This window comes from Mastacembelus armatus, chromosome 21, assembly GCF_900324485.2.
Source record: "Mastacembelus armatus chromosome 21, fMasArm1.2, whole genome shotgun sequence".
In the NCBI taxonomy this organism is placed as follows: Eukaryota; Metazoa; Chordata; class Actinopteri; order Synbranchiformes; family Mastacembelidae; genus Mastacembelus; species Mastacembelus armatus.
In genome coordinates, this window is record NC_046653.1 from 15,012,529 (window position 1) to 15,031,597 (window position 19,069).

General features: G+C 39.1%; 3 protein-coding genes across 12 annotated transcripts in view; 1 reads left to right on the plus strand and 2 right to left on the minus strand.

The window, feature by feature from the left end:
• The window catches only part of osbpl6 (oxysterol binding protein-like 6), a 35,302-nt gene extending 29,658 nt beyond the window's left edge, over window positions 1-5,644 (plus strand). For all 9 annotated transcript variants that reach the window (XM_026294731.2, XM_026294738.2, XM_026294732.2 and 6 more), the window contains 4 exons: window positions 1,541-1,685; window positions 1,996-2,122; window positions 2,340-2,462; window positions 2,963-5,644. In XM_026294731.2, coding sequence (XP_026150516.1) covers window positions 1,541-1,685; window positions 1,996-2,122; window positions 2,340-2,462; window positions 2,963-3,074 — 507 coding nt within the window. In that variant the 3' untranslated portion in view covers window positions 3,075-5,644. The remainder of the gene's footprint in view (window positions 1-1,540; window positions 1,686-1,995; window positions 2,123-2,339; window positions 2,463-2,962) is intronic.
• Window positions 5,645-7,198: 1,554 nt separating this feature from the next.
• prkra (protein kinase, interferon-inducible double stranded RNA dependent activator) lies at window positions 7,199-12,372 on the minus strand. Its single transcript, XM_026295656.1, has 8 exons — window positions 12,211-12,372; window positions 10,777-10,952; window positions 10,105-10,186; window positions 9,309-9,387; window positions 8,973-9,090; window positions 8,774-8,868; window positions 8,493-8,655; window positions 7,199-7,675 (listed from the first exon to the last, which is right to left on the minus strand). The coding sequence occupies exons 1-8, from the start codon at window positions 12,261-12,263 to the stop codon at window positions 7,518-7,520; spliced, it is 924 nt and encodes a 307-aa protein (XP_026151441.1). The 5' UTR covers window positions 12,264-12,372; the 3' UTR covers window positions 7,199-7,517.
• Window positions 12,373-12,811: 439 nt separating this feature from the next.
• On the minus strand, window positions 12,812-18,456 carry casp10 (caspase 10, apoptosis-related cysteine peptidase). 2 transcript variants are annotated; one of them, XM_026296339.2, is made up of 11 exons: window positions 18,190-18,456; window positions 17,241-17,518; window positions 16,642-16,747; window positions 16,312-16,447; window positions 15,809-15,865; window positions 15,219-15,359; window positions 15,058-15,114; window positions 14,852-14,937; window positions 14,579-14,699; window positions 13,987-14,482; window positions 12,812-13,468 (listed from the first exon to the last, which is right to left on the minus strand). In XM_026296339.2, the coding sequence occupies exons 2-11, from the start codon at window positions 17,513-17,515 to the stop codon at window positions 13,276-13,278; spliced, it is 1,668 nt and encodes a 555-aa protein (XP_026152124.1). In that variant the 5' UTR covers window positions 17,516-17,518; window positions 18,190-18,456; the 3' UTR covers window positions 12,812-13,275. The 2 variants fall into 2 exon arrangements, with proteins under 2 accessions (XP_026152124.1, XP_026152125.1); XM_026296340.2 differs by having other exon boundaries at window positions 15,058-15,109; window positions 15,343-15,359; window positions 18,190-18,455.
• Between the last annotated feature and the right edge of the window lie 613 nt (window positions 18,457-19,069).

Here is a 19,069-nt window from a genome sequence, read left to right on the forward strand (position 1 = left end):
ATGTGAACTGGTTGCACAAACTCCCATGAACCCTTGAGCATCTTGGAGAGGGTACAGAGCTGCTCCAGTGTTCCACAAACGGGACGAAAACTGCATTGTTCCTCCTGAATCCGAGGTTCTGCTATTGGCCAGGTTCTCCCCTCTAGCACATTTCCAGGGAGGCTGAGGAGTGTGATCTCCCTGCGGCTGGAACCTTTCTTAAAAAGAGGGACCACCACCCAGGTCTGCCAGTCCAGAGGTACTGTCCCTGACTGCCACACGATGTTGCAGTGTCGTGTCAGCCATGACAGCCCAACAACATCAAGAGACTTAAGGTACTCAGGGCGGGCCAAGCATACTTGGCCTGCCAGTACCCGTGAGCTGCCTCAGAAGTCCCACAAACCAACCATACTCAATAAGTCTCTTTCTTCAGCTTGACAGCATCACTTACCTCCACCACCTGGTTTGGAGTTTGGTGCCACAACAGGCACCAGAGACTTTACGACTGCAGCGCTGAGCGGTTGCATCAACAATGGAGGTGGAGAATATGGTCCAGTCGCACTCAATGTCCCCAACCTCCCTTGGGATCTGGTTGAAGCTCTCCTGGAGGTGGGAGTTGAAGACCTCTCTGACAGAGGGTTCGGGCAAACATTCCCAACACACCCTCACAATACGTTTAGGTCTGCCAGGTCTGTCCAGCCTCCTTGGATCCTGGTGGATCCAACTCACCACCAGATAGTGATCAGTTGAGAGCTCAGGCCCTCTCTTCACCCAAGTGTCCAGGACATACAGCCAAAGGTCAGATGACACAACCACAAAGTTTATCATCGGATAGGGTGTCCTGGTGCCATGTGCACTGTTCGTTCTGGACAAGCTGTGACTAGCACTGAAGTCCAACCACAGAACAGTACTCAGGTTCAGATGGTGGAGGCAGTTCCTCCCAGTCACACCCCTCCAGGTTTCAATGTTGCTACCCAGGTTAAGCGTTGAGGTCCCCCAGCAGAATGATGGAGTCCCCAGTTGGAGCACCAACTGGAGCACCCCTCCCAGGGACTCCAAGAAGGCTGCGTACTCTGTAGCGCTGCTCGGCCTTGAGACCTGTCCCAGACCCGAAGGCAAGGGAAGCGACCCCCTCTTCCACCGAGGAAAATTCCAACACCTGGCGGATGAGCTGGGGAGCTATAACGCAATCCCACACCAGCCTGCCGCCTCTTATCGCGGGCAACTCCAGAGTAGAAGAGAGTCCAGGCCCTCTGAAAGAGTCGGGTTCCAGAGCCCAGGTTGTGCATGGAACTGAGCACAACTATCTCTAGTCAGTACTGCTCAACTTCCCACACAAACTCAGGCTCCTTCCCCCCTTGCGAGGTGACATTCCAATGTCCCTAGAGCCAGTTCCAGTATCCAGGGATCGGGTCGTCGAGGCCCCCGCCTTCGACCACTGCCCCGTTCGCAGTAATACATTGTATATTTTCAAATATATTTGTTTATCTGATTGCATTAATGTATTCTCTTCAAAAAGGAAAACTACAGCATAGCTAATAGTACAGGATTTGTCTTTCAGGGCAACTACTGGAGTTCTAATGTGAATGAGGTTCAAGGATTTGTGATGGATCAAGAAGGGAAAGTAATCCACAGGCTTTTTGGAAAATGGCATGAGGGCCTTTACTGTGGTGTCCCACCTTCTGCCAAATGCATATGGAGGCCAGGTAGGTACTAGTTCCTCCTCTGTCCATACCAGGGCTGCAGTAGAGGTGGAGTGCCTAGAAAAATGCAACCATACATAGGAACATAATGCAAACTCCACACAGAAAGGCCCCAGGCCCCATGCGGTGCTGCCCTCAGCTACACTCAGAACTGAAAATTCACCCAAGATTTGATCACCAGTTTTTGGTATAAAAACATTTTTCACAATAGATTTTGCTCCCTGGCATGCACCTATTGATAGGATTGTGCAGAATTAAAAGAAATGTTGGTAAATATAGTTTAAGATGTTCTTCATTGTGCTTTCCTGGTCAGGTTCCATGCCCACAGACTATGAGCTCTACTATGGCTTCACCAGGTTCGCCATTGAACTAAATGAGCTTTGTCCTGAGCTGAAAGACGTTTTGCCACGTACAGATGCCAGATTCCGGCCTGATCAAAGGTAAAGCATCACATCCGCTGCGATCATGAGCCCAGCTAACATAGTGTCTTTACCTCTGCTGCCCCTGACTGAGAAACAACTGGAGGAAATTTCCCTGAAAGTAGCTTGTAACATCACACAAGTTAACGTCTAACAGTTTTGTCTGATGATGCCCTGCTAATGAAGCTGAAAATGACAGATGAGCTACTGAAAGTACTCACTGAGACATGTCACACAGGTATCTGGAAGAAGGGAACTTGGATATGGCGTCCTCAGAGAAGCAGCGTATTGAAGACATGCAGAGGGCCAGGAGGAAGTGGAACGAGGAGAACAACATCAAACAGGAGCCACGCTTCTTTAAGTAAGCACAGAAAACAGTGGCAGAATGTGAAAAAGTTTGTACAGGCTCATGACTCAAACATTATTTTTCCACCTGCACCTCATCATCATCTCATTGCTCTAAAAAGTCAGCAGTGTGTGTGTGTGTGATGTGCAAATTCTCACCATGTAATGTTTTATAAATTCAAGGTCACGGTAGAATCTGACGTCATGTCTCTCCATGAACAATTCTCAGGATACAGCAGAATGAAAATGTGTTATTCAGTGCAAAAAGGGAGTGTACAAAATCAGCTACAAAGACAGGAAAGCACAAGAAATACTGAGTCTATTGCAATGAATCTAAAGTGCTGTCACATTTACAGATGTGCCTTATCTATATAAGATATAAGCATATCTATAAATTATTTTCTGCATCAGTATGAAGCGACAGTACAAAGAGTACATTTGTAAAAGTAATCTGTAACAGACAAAAACCTGCTTTTAGGTTTACTTACAACTGTCCCTTGCATTGTTTAATTCCAGGAAAGCGGTTGATGCCAATCACAGGGAGAGGTGGGTCTCCAACAACACCTACTGGGAGCTTCGCAAAAACCCCGGCTTCATCAATATGGAATCTACACTGAACCTGTGGTAGCTCGTGGATTGCTCTGTCCATCATATCACCATCACAGACAAGACGGCTGTTACCTATGCACAATAAGAGAATCACGTTAATGAGAAGTCATCCGTGTGCATTGACATGAGCGACTGCAGAGCCGAAAGTCCAGCAATCCTGTTGAGGTCATCCACCCATGGAAGAAATCATGTTGGATCACCCTCCTCGTGCTTATCGAAGCTGGGTTGTCGGGGCAACAAACGTACCACTCCTGTGTAGATCCTTCCTCAGCTCATTTGACTTCTGAGTATGTCCTTGCCTTAAAAAGACAAGTCACAAAATTTAGTGCTTTTTAGTTGAAGCCATTTGATTTCCGACAGCTGTTTGACCATAGCCGTCAGACTAGTCTCTGAAATAGACATTTTCATTACCTACAATAGCATGCATGTTTAGAGAGCAGCTTTCAGTGGCATAAAGCCATTATTTACTATATTATCAATTATTGTAGAAAAAAAAAGCAGTATTTTTATAAAATATCTTGGACTCAGAATCTAGTCAAAGTACTATGTGAATTGGCAGATTTTAATTTATTTTTGCCTTTTAATATTGTTGAATATGTGTGATAGCAGTACTCTCTCTCGGGGAAACAACTCATTTAAAATTAATCTTGACTGCATTAGTATGTTTTCCACAGATGGAATTTATAATGACTAATTTTCAAAGAGTAGCTCTCAGCGCTGATCAGGGGCTGGAAGGAGAAGTAGGATTAGAGGTACCAATAACCTACATCCTTTACAGATGTTTTTTTTTTTTTACCAGTTAACACAGATCTGCCATGCACTGTAGTTTCTCCTGGCAGTGAGATCCTGTGTAAATAGAGAGACAACCTCAAGCCCTCAACCTCTCCCCCCCAGCCCCTAATAAATAGGCTCATCCTCCTTTCCTTACCCCATCCCTGCCTCACTGTCTAATTTTAAATATTGTTACATGAACGCAACTCCTCCAAATTCCACAGTTACATAAATACATACATAACACTCTCCATGTATAGTGGACACTTATTCATTGTGGCTTCCTCTCTGAATATGGTGCCTATAAATGGTTTCAGTGAAACATGAGGAAAACATATTTCTTTTATAAAACAAATCATGTACTACACATTCGGCCACACAAATACAGAACTACATTAGACAATTCATTTATATTGAAATTATTTATTATTTATATATATATATATATATATATATATTATATATATATAATTTTTGTCTCTCAAAAATAATGGAAAATTCTCACCATGGTTTACCACAGTAAACATCCTCACTAACAACCAAATAATCTCATTTACGAAGGAGTTACCAGAAAACATTTGGTATTTTTATTAATAAATTAGCTACATTACTCACTTACTGGTTATCAAAACATGAATACCTCTGTTCTGATTAATTGATTAATCAGTTAATTATGTCAGTAAGCCATGACTCACTCAGCCAACTGCAGTCAGTCGATTATGAAGCACTGGCGCCATCTACTGGCTGTTCTAGGGAAATGCAGTTTCAGGATATCAGGTTAGTTTGTTTTAGTTGTACAGAAACAATTACACTGGATAGGCATTAAAGCTCATATTTTATTGTGTCTGATTCCCCAGAGACTTTACTGCTATAATGTGGGCTTCTGCAAAGCACCAGATACTCATTTAAACTTTGTATATTCAGATTAGCTTTAATGTTTTAACAACCGTCCCTCCTTTTGTGTTACACAGTAAGAAAATGTACATTTATTTTGAATCAATACACAAGCAAGTAGTTACAAACTGTCCAGGAGTCTGAGGGCAGCTCACCTCTGAACAAGGACAAAATGAAGGAGACCAAGAGTGAATATAAATATGTAGAATGAAATCTATATGAAACAAATCCATCCTGTGCGCACTGTTCACATGGTACTGTAGATTACGAACCAAAAAAGGTAGTACTGCTTTGCATCTATGTACTTTTTTTTTTTTTTTTTTTTTTAAACGTACTTACGTGCTTTTAATTAATTATCACAAACTCACTGCTACAACTCGTCCGCGTCAGTTTCACTTGCTGTGCCTTAATGCATTTATTAATGCCTCATAAACACTACTGAGAAGAATCCCCATGCCAATAAGAAGGTATTGCCATTAAAACAGTCAATCTCTGAACATCCAGGAATTAGCAGTACACAAAAATGTTTTGGGGGAAAATGTCTTTGACACTGTTAAGCGGAAAAGAATGGAATATCTGACTGTAAAATTTTGTGCACTGCTCTGCTACTCCAACATGTAACCAGTTCAATTTTTGACGGTCACTGTAAATACAGCACACTTAGAAGGTGAATCACTACTGCAAAGCTGATTCCTTTTTAATCCTATAGATCAGTGATTTTTTTTTTTTTTTTTAACAAGACTGAATCACAGCAGTTGTGTAATGGAGGTAGGGCCAATGCTTTGCATAGTGTTTGGTATCATAGAGTCAGATTGTAGTTAAAAAAAAAAAAAAAAAAAAAAAAATTCAGAAAACCTTCTCATGCTTTTTTCATCCATCGTTCTACCTGCATGTCTACACAACTTAGCCTGCCAATGAATGTTGCAGATGCCTTATTAAAAAAAAGAAAAAAGGTTTTTGTTTTATCAATTGGACCCTTTGTTTTGGACTGACATGTATCACAAAACACTGTGTCGGCTCATTTTCTTTCAGATCTATTTCCTAATGGGTACCTTCTAAAGTGCAATTTTAACAAAGTACATATCTTTCCATGAACACTGTACACTGCTGCTACATAGTGCTTGTTCTAATAAAACTGTAAAAAGGAGTGTGATGTGATTTATATGTGAAACTCATGGTCAAAGGTTCAAAGGTCAGTGTATGTTTTTCGAACTAGAGCTCACTGTAAATAGGACTGTGTTAGTTCATCTTTGACTAGAAAACAAAATCATGAAAAATGTTCTTATATATTAAATTTACAATAATATAAGGTGGAGAAAAGCAGCAAATATTCACAATTGACAAATTTTAAGAAATTTTTTTGGCACTATCAATGAACTACCAACCTACTGGCTTATTATCTTCCCAAATCATAGAAATAATTAACTTCCTAAGCATCTACAGAGCAGAGCTAGAAACTGTGTCATCCGACATCAAACATAGTCAAATGTCTACTGGCCTTGGCCAATAATACCACAACTCTCTTTGTAGTTACAATAACACAACTTCTGAATGTCATGAAATGAAGTGACACCACTAATGTAAACACAAAGAAATGTGGGGTAAATTAATTCAAATGACTGTAGAAGGAAAATTTTTGGAAGTCAACTTATTTTCTTAGACTAATAACAGCAGTGTAGTCATGAAATATGAGCTATGGTATAATATGCCATGAAGTAAAAATACATTTGCAACATTTGTAGTAAAACCTGTGCTGTCTGTCTCTAAGTTAACCACACAAACCGAGTGAGTGAACCACTGCATACGCCTTGATGTAACCGTCTTTATACTAACACAACATGACGCACTGCCTCATAAACTGATGGGTGTCAAGTGGTCAGGTCCCACGAGAGACATTTCAGTCAGTAACACTTCAACAGCTCCTCAAGGTGCCACAACAATCTCTCCTCTCATACTGTCTATAATATGACCATTAACAAATGCCAACACACATTAAAACGTACAGTGTTTATGGTTTATTTTCTGGAGTCAGCAAAATGCAGCACTCTGTAAATTTGTTAAATAAATCAGATTCTACTTCTAGTACTGGGAGGCACACTGCAAAAAACATGGCAACAGACCAGCAGAAAGGGCATCTTTAGTTAAATATGTCAGTCATCCTGGTAATGGCAGCAGAGCGTGCATTCTTGATTGCATATATGGGGAGGGAACAGTGGAAACGTAATAAAAATACATTTTGCTACAGAGAAAAATGCACAGCATCCTTTAACATTTAAAAATCTCTCCTCATCAATTTACTTTTGCTTTCAGGTGGCTTTTGTTTGAGGAATATCTAAAGTAAAAATGTAACATAAGCTAAATGGAACCAGAAAACATCTGCATCTCGACTAAAAAAAAAAAAAAAAAAAAAAAAAAAGAGGAAAAAGATTTCTAACCCAAATAAAGCAGAACTGTTCAAACTGTTCAAATTACATGTCAGGAGGAAGTGCTTTAAAATATTCATGGTACAAAAATGACATTTAAGTAAATAATAATAACTTCCTAACAACCTGATGATTCATTTGGGTTTAGGATTCTTCATCTAAAACACTGTTCTAAAGCTGCATCATCCAAGTCAACGTATAACAGAAGCTGCTTTGTGATATACATACTTATAAAAATATACCTTGGCCTCATACCTCATACCCAGGGTCAGGAAGACTAAGTGGGAGGAGCAATCTAGAGCTTCACTGTGACTGGACATCATCAGATGTATGAGACAAAGTGCGTGAAACGTCAGAGTGGGCTGCTGTTTGTTTTACTTGATGGATGCCATGATCTTGATGTACTGGAGGGCACTGTGGGCTGCGTCATTGTGTGCGTTGCTGCAGGAAATGCCTGTGCCATGGCACACGGTGACCGGCGAGGTGGACAGCTCTGCCAAGCACTGGTACTGGCCATTCACCGTCAGCTCATCTGCAAAGTTACAGACACCAACTTTACAAAGTGTCACATATAACGAATTGTTTCTCTCTCTCTCTCTCTATGTGTGTGTGCTGTATTCATTCAGCTAAGAAGGCTTCCTCTTCTCTTTTGATCTGTGACATGGAAATCTAATCCAGTTCCTTAATACAGCAACAACAGTACATTTACAGACTGGACTAGTTGTAGATTCAGATGATGATGCTCTGTAGCTTCTATGAGCTTTGAGCTACACCTTTCACATGGTTTAATGAAATGGGGTGGAGTACGTCTCTCCAGTGCTGGAGTCACATTTTTTCCCCATGCAATAGATCTTAGTCAATTTTAGTGTTAACAGAATACTGTTTATTTTTACTCCTAAAGCTGTATCCATTCACTGCTAATACCAACCCTGACATTTTTTCTGACAACAAAAACATTCTCCTAGTGCAAGGAGAGGATGCTTTTCACAGGAAAACACACTGTCTCACATTTAGCTATTAGAAGAAAAGCTGTAGTTAACAGGCTGCACATGCCTAACTCTTACCTCTGCAGCCATGTAACTAATGTGCAGCATTAAATCAGGTCACTCTTGCAATTATCTATGATCTATTTCTTTACCAAAGTGGCCTGAGTTTGTTTGGCTTTGAATGAATCTTTTTTCCCCTTTGTTCCTTTTCATTTAGGCTAATTTAGGAAAATACGAGTTAGCCTATCAAAAACCCTCTATAAACAAATCAGAAATGGTATTCAGAGCATTTGAAGCTAGTTTTATTAATTCCTCATGTGTAGCTAATGTCAGCTAATGACAGTGAAACACAGGTTTTCTTACCAATATCAAAGTATGTGACTTCAAAGCCTTGCTCTTTGGAAAGATCCAACATCATCTGAATGTAATCTGTGTTGGGAATGCTCAGCGGGTTTCTTCTCAGTAACGACATCTTCTCCGCTGATGAGTTCCTTAGGTTTTCAAAACGGACACTTGGTTTAGGCATCTGAAAAAAAAGAAATGTAATATAAAAACCTGACATATTTTAAAGAATCAGAAATGTTACAGCTGCCCCTGGGGGGGGGGGGGCATGTGAAAAACACTACAAATATATGTATATATACCCATGTGATTTCAGAACAGCCTGACAGACTTTGAAGCTTTGCCACCATTTTCTCTGCAGCTGCCTTTTTTGCTGCCTTTTTAGAATTTCCTATTGCTGCCAAAAACAAAAGACAATACAATATTGAGAAGATGATCAACAATGCAAAACTAGCAGTCACTTTATATCATCTCACATGGAAGCATTGAAAACAAACATACCCGTCTCTGACAGGGACTCCAATTGACAAGTAACAGTGAATTCTCTCTTGTGTGGCGGACCAGCCTCCAAAAAAACTGTGTATTCAGGAAGACGCCATCCTTTCTGCAACGCCAGCTCCTACAATAATCGACCAAACGAGAAAAAAAACAGAGAAGACTAGCTAGTATTTTCTCTTAAGTTGATTTTGGTTTTATCATCTTTACTGTTATGGTTTAGTCCAAAAAAAAACATTCAAATTAAAATATACAAAAAATGACATATGACATCACTTCATCATATCATAGAGCAGACAAAGAAAGAAGTACACAGACAGAGCACAGTCGTAACTTACACACCTGTAGTATCCCCACTGAGTTGGGATGGTTGTTTGTTTCTGCTGCAACACCGTTACTCTCAGACTTCACTGGAACGTTTCTGTTGGGAATTAAATCAAAGCTATTACGCCGCCTGCAACACATCAACATTCATGTCAGGGTCGAGCTTTTAGTTTCATTGTCAATTCATCTGCCAAATGGGTTTTTTTTTTTTTTTAATTTATCAGAAACTACTAAAAAACGCCTGCATCAATCTCCATTAGCTCAAGGTGACCTCTTTACTCAACCAACAGTCCAAAACCCCCAAAATATCAAGTTTACTGTCATATATGATAAAGGAAAGAATGAATCCTGACATTTTAAGAAGTGGTAACCATTAAATGCTTTCCATTTTCAAGGAAAATAACTAAAACAACAAATCAATTATCAAAATGGGTGAATATTTCTTTTCTGTTGATCCACTAATTAACCTTTTGCTGCCTCTAACAGCATTTCATGGTTAATACCCTATCACCAGACAGAGCTTGGGCAGGTTCATCACACGGCTCCAAGTAACAATTACTTTCTATACTGAGAAAAACAAAGAGAAACAGGGAAAAATGCCAACCTCAAAGTCGATATACTCAAACTGACTTTTTCTCTCTCAACTAAAAGCCAAATAAATTCAACAAAAAGCAGATCTTCACATTTAAGGACCTGGAAGCTTCAAATTTAACGTTAATAATACTTAGCTCTACTACTATAATAATAAAGTGTTTATCAAAATACCTGGCAATTAATGTTATGTCTGTTAACTAAATGTTGTGGCTGTACTCACACTGTTCCTGTGTCTAGCTGCAGAATATTCAGTGCAGCCTCTGCAGCCTGGTGTCTAGCAGCCTTTTTACTGGGACCTTCACCTTAAACAAAATGCAACCAGACACACAACATCACAGATTGTGTAATACATTACAGAAATATTATTTTAGGAAGCTCCATAACCTCACTTAGCCGGCTATAATGGTTAAGAACAATAAATATAGATGATACAAATAAATTCCTCTTTTAAACTTTTCAAGCCCACAAGGTTCTTTGAATCTGTTTGAATGTACCATCACCAAAGTAAAGATTAACTGATGGTAGTAAAATTGACTTAGATAAATCTGACTCAGAAGATCTGTACTCTAGACTAGCAGTCAGAACATGTCACATAGGCAGACTAGATTATTTCTCATCACCTCAATAGTGAGAGCTTTGCAAATGCTTCTCATCCTCTTCTCTGGACATGCACTGTTTTATGCCTGAAGTGAGATCCTTTGGTTAAAAAAACAAGGCATATCAAGGATATATTTGAGAGTGTGTGGCAGCAACAGACACAACTGACAACAAAGCAGGTCTGACAAATACAGGCTGAGGTGCTTTCTGAATAATCTGGGTATTAACTTTCATTCAGTCAAGCAGCTATTAGCACAGCACTGGGGTGGGGGATGACTTGTAAACCTGAACTTACCTGTGCAGCTCACATCTTTGATTTTCACGCTGAAGACAAAACTGGGCTTGTGAGCTTCTCCTTCAGTCTTCTCCATCACATACACAGGAAGGCTGCCAGTTTTTGTACCATATTCATGCAGGATTTGTATAGGTGTTTTGCCAGGACTGCTCCTCTGAACTTCGTGTGTGTTCAGGCTGTGGTTATTAAACAAGCATATCCAAACGATTAACCGGGTGCATAAGACAATATGACATCAGAGCAGTCAATAAACCAGAAATACTCTGGACCTATCACCACAGGGGACAGGAACTGCAGCATTAAACCAATACCCAAAATACTCATCACAGTTTCAGGCCAGAGCCCATCTTCATTATGTTTTATCTGAACAACAAAAATTACAAATACTGTGATAACAATTGTAAACAAAGACAACTAATCATATGTGTTTAGGTGGCATCAGTAGAACATTTTTGATGTAGAAATACCTTAAATGATTAACATTTACCAAAACTTTTGTTGATTAATAAAAGTCCAGGAATAAGATCTCCAAACTTTTAATAACAAGACTGTGATATTCAAACTACTAAGACAGCACTTGCAAGGTTGCAACACTGTAGTGTGAAGGGATTGTGAAATCTGAATCACGTAGTAAAACCACATGCTATAATACATGATGGCAGCTGGATTCATATTTTATTCATGGCTGCTCAATATCCCGAGTCAAGTATGATTATAATCTGTACTGTTTTTGCTGCTTTATGTTTCTTGCATAATGGATACTGTTCAAAATGATCCAGTAGAACTTCAGCTCCCCAATGGAAACATCAACGCAAGTAAATAATAAAATACAGTGGTAAGTGAAAAACATATTGTATTAAGGGCTTAAGTTAAAGTTTAAGAAAGTCTGTTTGTTACATCATAGATGAGTTTTCTTTGGCATTTAATGGTTTTCAGGTAGAAAACAAACGACATTGAATGAATGAATGAATGAATGAATGAATGAATGAATGAATGAATGAATTATGGGGTTTGGGGTGAGAAAATGTATTACTTAAACTTCTTTATTATGGTTTATAATAAGAGGTACCTGAGAAAAAGTCTTCACTGCACACAGACTCGCTTCTCACATTTTTTATGTGAGCAAACCTGAAGCCTACAGTCATTAGTCTAGTTCTCCTGCACACTGAGGCCAAGTATTGGCTTTTAATGTCAGGACACCGTGAATAGTGTCAATAAGGCTTCTTGTGTTAAGCCCCGCTGCGGTCACTTCACATTCATTAAACCAAAAAACAAAACAGTCCTGACACTCTGGGTCTGTAGATCACACTGGGCTTCATTGGTCATAACTATCTAATCTAATATCTAATCTCACAGCGCTGTGACGAGTCAAATATCACAGACGTGTCATGTCAGACTTTAACTAGCAGGGAGTTAAAAAAATAACACACTAACCTCGTGTCGGCGGAGGTTTTGGCTGCTGGTGACTGATATCCCTCCTGAGACATGTCCGCGGCTGATTAAAGACGCTCCTGCTGCTGGATTAAAACCTCTTTCCTCACCATTTACTGCTGCTATGAAGGATATGAAGTGGTCTGAAACGCTAATAAATGGAATTTAACATCATATCAACATCCAGGTCACCGCCTGGTCAACTAATATAGATGGAGGAGCAAATTGTTTACTGCCCCCTACCGGTCACTGACAGACCTGCAACTACTAATTATTTTCATTAAACTGGCAGATTTTGTCGATTGATTGAAAATTGAGTGATCGAAGCACAAGGTTAGCTCTTCCAATAGCTCGTTTCTAACAGTATAAACAAATATTACATTTACACAGATATAGTTTGGAAAACAAGCAGGTCCTCAGCAAATAATCAGTCTGATATCTGGTAACTGCATCTGAGTTATTCAATAAATTCAACCTTCATGCAAATGTGTGGCATCAAGATCATTTCAAGGTGGTCACTCAGAGAAGTTGCATTTAAGATTCAACAAAAACTCACACTCGGACTGCTTGGTTTTAATCGGCATAGTAAAACAGTGAACAGAGATCAAAAATATAAAATATTTTTATTGTAGCAGCACATAGAAAATATCTTGTTTCACTGTTTGAGCTGCTGCAATGATAGCTGTATGTGAACAGTCACATGACAACAACAACACAATCATGAATAAGGTCCATCTAGTAGCCAAGTCTAAAAGTGCACATAACATTGAATGGAAAGAATAAACAGCTGGTTTTTGCATTTACTCCTAGATCGATGTCATTAGATCACACATTTATAACCACCTATAGAGCATATCAAAAATGAGGATGTAAACATGTGTAGGCTAAGTACTAGGTAGAAGTACCTCAAAACAAAAAATACTATGTGACAAAATCAGAATTAAAAGTCCACTTTCAACCACATCTCATGGTCTTCAGATGGTGATGGGGCTGGATCAGGTGTCGTCATAAAAATATAAATTTGGATGGGAATTAGGCTCAATTCATTCAGCAGATTTAACTTGTTTTTCATTGATCAACTAATGTCTGCAATGAGCAAACAGACGGCAGGGAGGGAGGAGGCTGTCTGGGGATCGGGAATACTACTTTCTTCCGGAGTGAGAAGGCTGGTTGAGGCATCTGCTTTTTTGTACCGGTGTCATCAGTCTTCTGGCTTACATCTGCATTCACCTTTGTCAGGATAGACACAAGGTCACACCCACTATGAAAAACAAAAGATATAGTGAGATGGTAGCACAAAAAAAAATTTAATAAATCTACCAACTTAAAATTAATTATTCTCTAAACAATCAACTATATTAGAGTTATTAGAGCATAAGCATAGAAACAAAGCCACACAAGACCAGATTATTTTTGCAAAATGACCCCTGTGTTGTAGTATCAAAGTATTACAATATAATAACTGATGCAAAAGGTGCTACTTTAATGTTGTAGGAGGAGCTAATTTAAAATACTGTTTATACCCAATATAATGTTGGGTAGTTTAGAATAATGCATCGTATACGTATCATACATTAATCGTGCAGATGTTTTGTTTGTAAAATATGAATCTAAAAAGTGTAGAGGAACAAAAAAACAATGTTTACCTCTGAAATATTGTGAGGGCAAGTATAAAGTAAGAAAACATTGAAATATTCAAGTTAGTACCATAAAAACACACAGTACTTCTGTAAATTTACTTAGTCCTGATGCTGAATATGTGATGTTTTTCTCACTAACCTTGGTACCATCTGAATGAGGTTTTCGCACAATGACTGAATGAACCAGGTACCATTCTTTCTCTCTCTGTAGGAGATGAAAGAAGGAACAGTGGACATTGCCTGCAGGAAGTCTGCACCAGCTGGGATGGAGTCTTTGACTACGACAGCATCACTACAAAGACTGGAAGTGGGGCCATCGCCCTCAATGTAGACAGCTCTCTGCTTCTGAGTGCCCTGACAGGCCTGGATAAAAAACAGCTTGGGCTTTTTTGCCAAAGAGGGGCATTTTAATCCATCGAAAAGTTCTGTCAGCTTCTTGATCTCTACAGGTTTGCCGTCAACACCGTACACACTTCCTTCCAGGCCGTGGCTCAGAATGCAGCATACCAAACAGTCCATCTGACAGTGGTCTCTCCTGCTGAGTTCCTCTAACACGGACTGCATCTCGTCACTTTTGCAGTCAGGATGTATCTCTATTTCAAAGCCCAGCCACTTAAACACATCGTGCAAGCAATCTGTAAGACAAAGAGACATATGTCAATAAACACAATCATAGCAGGACTGGAATATATGTGATTCAAGATTTCTGAAAGATATCAAGCATAAGTTACCTTTATCAGTCATGGTGCCCTCCCTGTTAGTGAGATACAGTTTGGAACTAGTGAAGTCGTAATTGTTGATGATGATACAGATCCCTCTCTTCGCTGAGGTCATAGGGTATACACCCAAAACCTGCAACAAGATTCAAAAACCAGATTCAATAATTAAAGGCAAGACTGGATTCAATGTAATACAATAATTTCTTGATAAGTTACATATTTAAAAAAATGTTTTAGCAGATGTAAGGCCACATTAAACTGTACAGCAAACAATAAAACACACACCCCACTGTTGGTAGTCTGAACCATCGGTGTTTCAAAGGACGGTCTGATTTCTTGAGATAGTGACGATTCCACAGCATCACTTCTCACTATGGGACAGATGATCACAGGGCAAAAGGTTTAGTCAAAAGAGAAATATTTTAACAATGAATAGGTCTGCCATGTGGTGTCCCTCTCTAACACTTTTTATGGGAAATTATTATAATGACCTTTAATGTAGCCATGTCTGCCTGGTGAAAGGGGCTGATCTCTATGCAACACCTGGCCTGGGAAAGTGATATAAAAAAAAAAGAAGAAGAAGAAATAGATTGATTTATTCTTCAATATGGCTGCACATGAAAACAGCTTCAGCTGTAAAATGACAACTCACCAGTAGTGTTGAAGGGATTCCCCATGAGGTTATATGGGACACAAGAGAATGTAAAAATCAGCAAAACAGAAATATCATGGTTGGTTTCATGATTGTATACATATCCTAATGAGTGAATTCTCACCTCAGATGATGGTTGTGCTTCAAAAAAGATAAAGAGAGAAGATGAAAAGAGAAAAGATGGTTACATTTATTAAAATTCTGAAAAAAATATTAACTACAACATGTTTTTGTTGTGAGCACATTTACATATCATTTTTTAGCAATATAACTAATCATGTTTAAGGGTAGGAAAAAATGACATGAAGAAACATTCATGGAAAAGACACTTGACAAGCAAAAAACAGCTTAGGTGGTGGACTTATAAATAAGCTTTTACAAATAAGATGTTGATTCTTTGAATAAGAAATTCACACCCACTCTTATGATTGTTGTCACAGAAGCAAAGCACTGGGTATAAGATTTGCCCAAAGTATGATAAATGAAATTATGTCCAGTTACAAAAATACAAACAAAATAATCCAAAGTGTTCTCTACATGTAAATACAATGAAGAGAACCAATATATTAATACAGTATGTGCTAGTTTACCTGGGCCTTCCCATGAGATAGTCCTCTCCTCCTCGGGTATAGGAATCGGTTGAAGTACTGCAATAAAAAAAAAAAAAAAAAAAAAAAAAAAAAGGGCATGTCATCAAAATCAATAGTAATGATGACAGATTATTCCTCACACGTTGAAATTAGATGAAAGGATGATTTGAACAGCATTACTGATAAAACCTTCCAGCTTTTGTTTCACTACAACTCTGTGCATGTGTCTGTGTGCTGTCCCAACACTGTAAATGATTAAATATCAGGACAATAGGTAGGATAAGGGCAGGGGTTTGGCTTGTAGCAGCTATGAATAACAAGAGGGTTATTCAATGTCCCCTTCAGTGACTTCTTATAGGCTCTGCTGTTTCCTGTGCTGCTGTCTGGACAGTTTTTCATTCTCACTCCTGACCTTTCTGCTTTAAACTGTTCCAGTCTTTTGAAATTAAACCCACTCTCCCCCGTGTCTGCTACTGAATCCGTGTAAATTCTCTGTAGCTTACGCCGCAATGCTTTGAACTGGTTAATCTTTTCTTGTAGCATGGGGCAGACTGAATGAATAATGGTCTCCAGTTCACTCAGATTAGTTTCACTGAGGAGGTCCATGTGCTCCATCACCAGGAAGACCTCCAATGCAGTCTGAAAAAGTACATTAGTACAAAAGGTGAACATCACATAACATTAACTTCATAAAATTATTTAAAAGTGGTTTTAAGAAAATTAAACATGCATTATGTTGTAGCACTGGTTTATAACACCTGTATTTTTTTATGGCTACAGCTGTTTGTCTAAACATCATCTAACAAAGACAGGTTTTAAATGTCGACACTCACGACATTGTCCTCCAGTCTTCTACGTGGGACAGTAGTGTATAGCAAGAACTTCATATGCTTCAAATCATCCTCAGTAATCTCCTCAGACAGGTTGTATAGCAGCTTCCTGGAATAACAGAAAAATAATGAACAGAAAGTAAAACATGTTGTCGAAGTAATCCCAGTGCTCGACTGGACATAGGTCACTACATTACAGTCTATGGGGAATGTAATAATGTATAATGACAGTGACTAAGTTAATATGAATTTGCCTCAAATGAAGGTCAGTAAAAATTAGAGCTTATGAAATTCAGGAATTGGTTCAGAAATGGTTTTAAAGTGTCTGTATTAGTAAACCTGTGTGTCAGTTCATGTCCAACACAAGGTACATGTGGAGTGTTTTACATTTTCCTTCTCTTTAAAGTTTATGTAAACGAGCAGCTAATTTCTATGTTTATGTAACATCACTGTTGATATAATTTACTGGCAAAATTTAACAACATTTTATTCCAACCAATTGTTCAACATTATTATCAACATTATTCTGAAACAAAGCTTTTCTGTGAACTGAATGATTCTTAGTGATTTACGTAAAAAGAGTAAGGTGTTGGCATGGCCACCTGTAAGGAGAGATGAGGCTTCTGCCTCTAGGCTGAGGGAGATTGAAGTCCCGCAGCAGACGGGTGCGTTGTATGATGCAGAGAAGCTCAGACAGCAGGTGTGGCTTCTCCAGTGAGAGATGGTCTTGATCCACCAGACGAGAGAAAAGGTCACTGGCCAACTCCACAGAACTGGGATTTCGGCCCAGGAGGTCAGTGCAAAGAAATGCTAGAGCTTTTACCTCGTCCTTGTGAAGGGCCTTGCCAACATCTAACAGCAATCTCTGGAAATCCATTTCCTGTAACAAACAAACAAAAGACATAACATGACTCACGTGTGCGTGGTTTATCTGCTGTGTAGCATACCTGATGACTAACACTAGTATGTGGTCTTGTTACATACAGCACCAGCAGGTCCTTCCTATTTTAGCTACTTCACGATCACATACGGCCATTACATTTAATTAACTATAATTTATTCAAGGTTTTATTTCTGGAACAAATGTCCCCCACACAAATATAAACAGGATCCGAGCACTGTCTGCAAACATGAAAATCATCAGCTATCCCAAAACCCAAATCAATATCTATTATCAATGATTCTCAGTCACTCCCTTTTCCCACCCAACTGCACCCTGCTGGCCTGAGGCTGTTCTCCCTTTGGTCTCTGACCTCCAGCCATTCGTTCATCGGTGCTTCTGTTATTACTGGAAATGTTTCTCTTGACAACCATGTACTGGTAGGACTGGTTTCCGGTAAATGCTCCTCACTGCTGCAGTGAGTTGCGATGCAGCTTGAAATCAGAAACACTCAGGGTTTATCAGCTAATATTACCATCAACACGTGTGTTACTGTTTTAACAGTGTTGCCAGGTTTGGTCTTTCACGCGTCACTGTGGTCAAAATATTCCATTAGATTAGATTTTCAGCTTGTTTCTAACCAGACTTTCTACTTCAAAAACTTTGTTTACCTTATTTGGAAAGTAGTTTTCAGCAAGTCAGTCTGAAGGCTGTGTTGGTTGTCCACGTAAACATAGTCCTCAGTACTGCAGTCAGTAGTAAAGTAGTGAAATATCACCAAAAGAAAACACACGCCAAAAGGATTGAGTTAATGTCAAAACAAGCCCCATGGACGAGGAAGTAGAAATCTAATCGAAAGTAAAAGAGAAAAAGCCGAGCCAGAATTGGCACCTCCCGTTTCTGCGGCACAAGTTCTGTCTTTAGACGTCGCTTCCAAACCATAAAAGGTCAAAGTTGCGTAACACAGGGCGCGCAGCCGATGAACTTTACGCAGATTTCCTGGTGACGTACATCAACCAGCGTGTCGTAAAACTCATATTGTTATTATTCAGCTAAATTAAAAATGTTTCTGTAGCTGAACTAAGAGACCAGAAAAAAAACTTTCTGAACTGACATCCACTTTGAAACTCGGTAAAATGTCTAGTCCCTGTGTCCTAGACTGCAGAGGCATCTGTTGGGTCAAAACTGTATTTACTACCACTAATGCAAAATAAGGCAAAGCTTTATTTACAGGTCTGTAATTTCAGGTCTAGTACTTTCCCGGATTATTCATAGAAAGAAGAATGTAATTTGGGACAAATTCAGTGTTGAACAGAAGCAAAGTAAACTGAAACTTGTTAGCATTTGTTGTTCAGTTTACAAGTGTCTGATCATTGCTCAGTTCAAACCAAAGCATATGTTATTATTATTTTTTATTACTGGAAACTTCATTTACAACCAAATGTACATCATTGTTTAGCAACTTATTTATTTTTTGTGCAATTTGCTCACTGACAGCATATTTGGTTTGTCACATTAACAACTCACAGCCATGATACAACTTACAAATAA

What these genes read in the sequence shown, in the direction of transcription:
- casp10 (XM_026296339.2), bottom strand. Translation starts at nt 17,515, where the DNA reads ATGGATTTCCAGAGATTGCTGTTAGATGTTGGCAAGGCCCTTCACAAG. An exon ending in GAAGACTGGAGGACAATGTC is followed by an intron (nt 16,448 to 16,641) that starts GTGAGTGTCGAC and finishes GTACTTTTTCAG; the next exon opens with ACTGCATTGGAGGTCTTCCT. An exon ending in CCAGTTCAAAGCATTGCGGC is followed by an intron (nt 15,866 to 16,311) that starts GTAAGCTACAGA and finishes TTTTTATTGCAG; the next exon opens with TACTTCAACCGATTCCTATA.
- prkra (XM_026295656.1), bottom strand. Translation starts at nt 12,263, where the DNA reads ATGTCTCAGGAGGGATATCAGTCACCAGCAGCCAAAACCTCCGCCGAC. An exon ending in CAAAGATGTGAGCTGCACAG is followed by an intron (nt 10,187 to 10,776) that starts GTAAGTTCAGGT and finishes ATTTTGTTTAAG; the next exon opens with GTGAAGGTCCCAGTAAAAAG. An exon ending in GGAGTCCCTGTCAGAGACGG is followed by an intron (nt 8,869 to 8,972) that starts GTATGTTTGTTT and finishes TGTTTTTGGCAG; the next exon opens with CAATAGGAAATTCTAAAAAG.